Source organism: Polyodon spathula, chromosome 13, assembly GCF_017654505.1.
Source record: "Polyodon spathula isolate WHYD16114869_AA chromosome 13, ASM1765450v1, whole genome shotgun sequence".
NCBI classification, from domain to species: domain Eukaryota; kingdom Metazoa; phylum Chordata; class Actinopteri; order Acipenseriformes; family Polyodontidae; genus Polyodon; species Polyodon spathula.
In genome coordinates this window covers 13,618,140-13,625,187 of record NC_054546.1, presented here as the reverse complement: position 1 = coordinate 13,625,187, position 7,048 = coordinate 13,618,140, and the positions used below count along the sequence as shown (strand labels likewise).

General features: G+C 35.0%; 1 protein-coding gene across 1 annotated transcript; it reads right to left on the bottom strand.

Annotated features, from left to right (window-relative positions):
- Positions 1–1,177: 1,177 nt before the first annotated feature.
- On the bottom strand, positions 1,178–3,243 carry dkk1b (dickkopf WNT signaling pathway inhibitor 1b). Its single transcript, XM_041267661.1, has 4 exons — positions 2,839–3,243; positions 2,289–2,430; positions 1,879–2,028; positions 1,178–1,765 (listed from the first exon to the last, which is right to left on the bottom strand). Exons 1-4 carry the CDS (start codon positions 3,040–3,042, stop codon positions 1,515–1,517), a joined length of 747 nt encoding a protein of 248 aa, XP_041123595.1. The 5' UTR covers positions 3,043–3,243; the 3' UTR covers positions 1,178–1,514.
- Between the last annotated feature and the right edge of the window lie 3,805 nt (positions 3,244–7,048).

Here is a 7,048-nt window from a genome sequence, read left to right as displayed (position 1 = left end):
TATATATATATATATATATATATATATATATATATATATATATAAACACACACATAATTACTTTTTAAACAAAAGGAATTGCAGAATAAAATAAAAACAGATATTACTTGCAGTTAAAAATAAAACAGATATTACTTGCAGTCACAAATTCATTGTACAATATTTGTCCATTTTGAAAGTTATTGTATAAAATAAGGGTCATGGGTGCAACTGAGAGAAATATATTTATACACACGTACCACCACTTCTGCCAAGTTTCTTTTTCATACTTCTATAAACTTTCAATGGATCATTAAGGTTTTTAGCCATAATCCTATCCTTTTAAAAAAAAAAAAATCAGTGACGGCAAATTATCTTAATGAAAATATTAATTTCCAAAATGTATTCATTGTTATAAATTTGGAAATCCCCAAATCCCTCTACAATTTTAAATAAGAAAATGTTTTATTTAACCCAGCTGAAGTAGACTTTGCCCTTCACTTCTAGAACTAAAATGGTATAATGTGTTGTGTAACATCTTTATATATTAATTCACTAAGAAACGGCTGTAAGGTGTGGGGCTTTGTTTTCCGTGTGACTAATGTTTATTGTCAACACAGAAGGGTGAGATTTCCACAAAAGTCTTCCCCAGTAGCCTCTGGCTTCTACTTTCAGGATAATTAGCTTGGAAGCAGAAATTTGAGATTTTGGGAGCCAAGTTCCCATATGGCTCAAGGATAAAGGGAGTGATGTTTCAGTATCTGTGAGAGAAAGTGCAAAGTGAGCCTTTCACCTGAATGGATAATGAATGCTACTACTATAAACAGCTCTATAACTTGCCATGCAGTGTCAAAAAATATCTTATGTCAAGTTTCAAGTATGTGATATACCATGACTATTGAAAACAAGTACCTGTATCTACTAATGCATGGGAAAGCATTGCTTTGAAACAAAAATATCTAATTATTCAGTCTTATGAAATCAATGAGTGGCACCCTTAAAAAAAAAAAAAAAAGTTTGTCAAAGTCTACCAGACCACACATTTTGGTACCACCATTAGATTTTTGGTTTATAGTGTTATCTTAAACACCCCTGAATGTTTTACTTTTATAAGGAAACATGCTTAAATAAAAAATCATTTTTTTGTATTTGTTTATTTCAAATAAAAATAGAGACATTTATATCAGGCTCTGAATAATAATATAATAAACATTTATTGTGTACAAATTTACACTATGAGAAACCATCCAGCACCTTTGTTTAAAATTCATGTTTGCATTTTAAAATTACAATATAAGTGCCACACTGAATATTTACAACACAGTAATTTACTGCAATTATCATGAAGGGTTAGTTCCACAAAAGAAACAATCAAGGCTACTCTGGTCTTCTGAAGAAATAAATCAGAGTATGTTTATGTAAACTCTTAAAATTGCAATCTTTCAATGCTCTGACAAACTGAAGAATCAGTCCATAAAATGTTGTAGGATATTACAATGGTCCTCTTTTGATTTCAGTCATTTTAGAAGACATGATCAGTGTCTTTGGCAGGTGTGGAGTCTTGATGACTTGCTAAGATGTTCTCCCTTCTGTGTTCTGCATGCCAAGCCATCTCCACAGTCACAACGCTGGAATATCTCCAAGCCATGAGTTCCTTTCCTTTTGTGTTTGGTGCACACTTGCCCTTCTTTAAGCACTGGCTTGCAGATCTTGGACCAAAAGTGACGAGCACAGCATAGTCCTTCTGAACAGTCTGAAGATCTGAGGCACACATCGCCTTCCTGACCTGGAAGACCAAAGACAATCAGGTTGGTTAGTTAAAATAAACACAACTTAAAATGGGATGGTACAACCATTGAATCTGCCAATAAAGGATATACAAATAGCGGCCATATGTACCTTTCTCAGAGTGAGGTTTTGCAGGCATGGTGGTTCTCCTTGGATGGGATTCCATTGTGAAGTGATGGTCTTCATGAGCAAAGCTTTCAGTGATGGTTTCTTCAATTTCAACATGATGACCTGCCTCTCCTTCATTGGGCAAGCACAAACCTAAAAGAACAATGACAAAAAAAAAAAAAACCAAAACGTTAGCTATCAGGTGCTTTCAAAATATAATTAGGTAGTACATTTTGATAGGTTCACCTTGGTATAAAAAAATGGATTAAACATAATGTAAAAGCTACCAAAGTAAATAAAATGAAAACTTTATCTCAACACTATGAAGCCATTGTGTATATTAAAAGGATAAGGATGTCCAGTCGTTTTAGAGACGCCTTTAATTGATTAAATGTGTTAAAACTCGTACTCACCATTACTGCAGTGGTTGCCAGCACAGCACATAGCGTCTCGGAGGCAGCGCTTCCTACGTTTCCTGCAAGAGAGACAGACGCCTCGAGATCTGTAGCAGAACTCACCAACTGCACAGTTCTGGTCTTCTACACAGTAAAAGTGCTGTTAAAAAAAAGAGAGAGAGAGATGCAAGGTTAGAAAAGATTTTAAATCGAAGAATTTGATTAAAACCGCCTGCTTATCAGTAATCCAAAACAAAACCGTGTAAAAATTAAGAATTTCGATTCAGAAAGTAATTTGAATATTATATTAAAACAAATTATTTGTGTACTCTAAAAATAAAACTTTAGAAGTTTTTTGGACTTTTTAAATACTGTGTTGTCTGTTGCTTCAAAGGCAACATTATATGTTACTGTTAGTGCTGGCAACAAAATACTAGTACGCTTTCTGTAAACAGCCATTTCAATAGCGGATGCTTTCTTTTTCTGACACTTTGTTTATCACATTTGTTATGTAGTTTGCGAGATCATTTACTGTTTGAACATACATGACACTTAAAACATGACATACCTGGTAGGCATCAATAGCCTGGTTCTGGCTGCCGCTGTCATACTCTATCGCGTCCGGGGTTGCACTGACCGGGTGACTGGGATTCAGCGCTCCATCTGAAAGATTTTTAATGGAATTCGAGTTGGAAAGACCCGAACCAGCATCCAAGTAACAAGACAGGACGATGGAGACAGCTACAAGTACACGTGCCGTTTTCAGATACATATTTGAGCTATAAGTTAATAGATGCTATCTGTAAAAAATAATTAAAAAATAAACTATTTTAAACCCCTTTTCGAGTGTAGTTGTAGTCCTTTTAAAATGGGTTGTTCGGCTCGGGCTAAAGGTGAAGGAAGATACAACTAAAATGTTTGTTCCTTGTCGTTTTTCTGCAGATCTAGCCGTCCCGGTGTTGGATTTATACATGTGGAGTTGTTTGCATTCCCGCCCCTAGCTATGCACAACAAAGGCAGGGATGGAATTTCAAAGAGATTTGGTTATGACGCTTCACACAGAAACTACCCGTATTGGACAGGCGATCTTGTCCGAGGATTTCACAATATTTTTTTGTATGTAATTATCAATGAATTCCCATCACGCAGGCCGAAGCATCTGTAGATTTAAAGGAACTTAAATCAACTGATAATTTTATTTAAAGTCTTCGGGATTTGTTTTTTATTATTTGTATTTTTATGTCAACACTTGTTAAGATTTACAAAATGTTTCCTCCTACTGATTTTTTAAAACAAATATTATGTGTCTTGCAGAGTTTACCGGTATCCCTGTTTTAAAACCATTGTGGCATAAACGCTATATTCTTGAAGAGTTGGTCAGTAGGCATTACATATTGAATGCATCAAAGATTGACATATTTTTGGATTATGTTTTCCCCATGTATTTTATTATTTTTGTTTGTTTCCCCAAAATAAATAAATAAATAAATAAATACTCTTTAATTTCAAAATCGGGGGCCGATCTTTCTAATGAGCGTATGATGGGTTGTTTCAAATGGAGACGGCAGACTTTGGATTTGTAAATTACAAACTGAATAACAATGCAGAACTGCATCAATTAACAATACAAGTCTATGGGTAACCCCAGACTGCTCTGTTAGTTTTAATAGATGGTTGTTCGGGCGATTTTCGCTCCATTAGCAGCATTTGATCCGTAATTGTAATGGAATAACTTTGAAGTGCACTTGATTAAACATGCAGGGGAGATCAAAGGTTGATATGCAAATCGAATTTGCCGAATTAATTATCATCACGCCTGTGCCTTAAAACAAACATGGGTTGATTAGCCCTTCATTGGTCTCAGAACTCCTGCGCTAGCTGACTCTGTCAGTCAGTTCAGATGATAAACTAATAACATCTACAATAGATTCACGGCGTAATCTCGCTCAGATTAAAATGTAAAGGTTATAAATGTAAAAAGAAAAATCACATTCAAAATTATTTTGCTCGATGGCAAACGATATCATTTAGTTAGACAGTGTAAGTTTTGCTTTTCTTGAAGGATGTCATCAGGTGTTCCTTAACACATTTTAAAGTGCTTTGTAAATTTAGTAACTACAAAGGCAGTGTTCTGCTTGTGTTATCATAGGGGCTACGTTTACTATGATTAAGTGTTGGTGTTTAATTTGACAGGTTTCACTGTTCTTTACATTACTGTAACAGTACAGTGCCATCTTCTTTGACAATAACATACACATGCGGTTAACAACATTAAAATATAATTTAGCAATTAACATTTTAAGAAAAGTTGATTAATTGGGAGCTTTTTACATAACAAACGTGTCAGCCTAAAACACATTATGCCTATAACCTGCGCTATATAGAATAGGCTATATAGATAAAATCGGACTCAAATTAGTTTTGCGTATTAAGAACCTGTTGCAACACAGCATATATGTTAAACCCCTCTGTTCATTTATCACGGCACATAACGGCAAATTATTATTATTATTATTATATTATTATATTATTATTATTATTATTATTATTATTATATAGCGCCTTTCATAGTGGACAGCCATCGCAAAGCGCTTTACAGAGGTAGGCTGTGAACCGTGAAAATAAGTTATTTCTGCCAAATGTAGGCTGCACTATTTTTTACCAGAATATTGTTTTCAGCGAATAACCAACCGAAAGCCGTTCCCGTTAGAACAAGTGCTTCTTAAGAGGTTTCGATTTACAACAGTCTTGTAACTTCAGGTAAATTAAAGCAAGCTCTTGGCGGCGTGTGGTATTCAAAGATGAAACAAGATAAATGGTGTTTGGGGAGACAGTCCCTTGCATCAGAAGAAATTAAGATTTCGAAACTCAGATACTCCCACGTCTACATTGGCTACGTAATCTATAGATCTAAAGACAGACGCGAAATATGCCTAATTAGGTTTTTTTTTTTTTTTTTTCGGGTTTTTATAAAAAAAAATAATAATTGTAGTGCTACAAACAATACCAGCCAGCATCTAACCAGGTAAACAGTTGATTGCACCAAATCCCTTCTGTAAATTTTCAATTGTAGTGATACTTTAATCATAATGTAATGTATTGGTGCCAGAAAAAAAAAAAATCTGGTTGTATCTACACAATAACTTAAAAAAGACTGTGTATTTTTTATTAAGATATTAAAAGTGAATGGCATGTTGTCATACATGTACAACAGGCTGAATCACTCATATCAAATAGCCTGTAATACGCGGTACAATTTTAAATTGCTATTGTTATAAAATAACAAAGATTTCAAATGTTAGATAGCAATACATTTCTAACTAAATAAGCTTTTTGCTTTTTTTTTTTTTTTTTTTTGGTAAGTTTGGTTCGGATTCATGTTTGATTTTAATAGCTCTTATTTGGGTTTGTTCAGTAGCATTATTTTAGTTTAATGTGTGCGTTCCATTGATCAACGTATTTGCAACTACAATGGGCGCTAACGATTTATCAGTTTATAAAATACTGTCTGCAATGTGTAATGATCTCTTACACACACACACACACACACACACACACACACACACACAAACGCGTTGTGCTGCTGTTGACAAGAGGTTAGTTTATAAGGGGATGTTCAATGTGCTTCATTAAGCATGAATTGGCCGCATTCATCCACATTCTTTTGGTCTTTTGTTTTAACATCACATCCACTATCTACATTAGTGTAAAACGAAGCTTGTTTAAGACCCTTTGATGAAGGGAGATCAAACAGAAGTGGAACCCCGTGTCTCAGTCAGACTTTAGCAAGCACGGGATCGCCTCAAACAGTCCGTTTGCTCGGTTTTTAGCGGGTTTTCAGAGACATTGTACTCGGCAAAATCATCTCGTTGGATGTCACATAATCCTGTTTTGAAATGCCTGCCTTCCTCCCTAATCCATTCACACTACAATAGGTTTCGCTGGTGAGCCAGGTCACTAAATTGGAGAATAAATATACAGTCATTTGGGTTTAATTAAAAGCAAGCCTGAAGGTATTAAACCTAATAAACATTAAAGAAGAAAAGAAAAACACTGATAGGTTGTGTACCAGACTGTATGCACGTGCTGTTTTAAATACCATTAGCTCCATCTAGTGGAAATACATAACTCGATGCTTCGCCAAGCATCCTATACAGGTAATATCAAGGTAAAAAAAAAAAAAAAAGCTACACTCCTTTAAATATATATATATATATCGATCAAGATGATATAATGCTTTTTATTTTTTTCTTTGACCCCGACTGCCAATTTAATTTGGTGCTTTTGATCTAGTGGGGAGAACCAATGTTTTAACTGCTCTGGAGCTCTGCTAGAGCAGACCTGTTTTGCTGCTGATAAACTGGCATGCTGCTGGGCTCTGCTGCTTTCACTTACTGTAAATTGAATGAAGATTCGTATTCATAAAGCTGTGTTCTGTTTTTAACAGCTGGTGCTATTGTTACATATTTGTATGTTTTGCTCTGCTGATATTACACTGTTGATGTGCAACGTATAGTGTAACCAACTTTATTTGGGTCCGCTTAATGAGACAGGGAATATTATAGTTGTTCTGGATTGTTTAAAATAGCATAGTGATTTATTCACAGCGTGAGGACTGCCAGAATGCAAGCCCAACTGATGCCCTTTTGTTGCTTCAACTCGGAGAGACCATGCTCAAATAAGTGGGATAGTAAGTGTTTGCACAGGGCTTGCTTTTTGAGGCAATTTATTGTAGAGAAGGCTAAACCAGGATTGCCAACAGTAAACACATTTATTAT

What these genes read in the sequence shown, in the direction of transcription:
- dkk1b (XM_041267661.1), bottom strand. Translation starts at nt 3,042, where the DNA reads ATGTATCTGAAAACGGCACGTGTACTTGTAGCTGTCTCCATCGTCCTG. An exon ending in TGGCAACCACTGCAGTAATG is followed by an intron (nt 2,029 to 2,288) that starts GTGAGTACGAGT and finishes TTGTTCTTTTAG; the next exon opens with GTTTGTGCTTGCCCAATGAA. An exon ending in AAAACCTCACTCTGAGAAAG is followed by an intron (nt 1,766 to 1,878) that starts GTACATATGGCC and finishes TTGGTCTTCCAG; the next exon opens with GTCAGGAAGGCGATGTGTGC.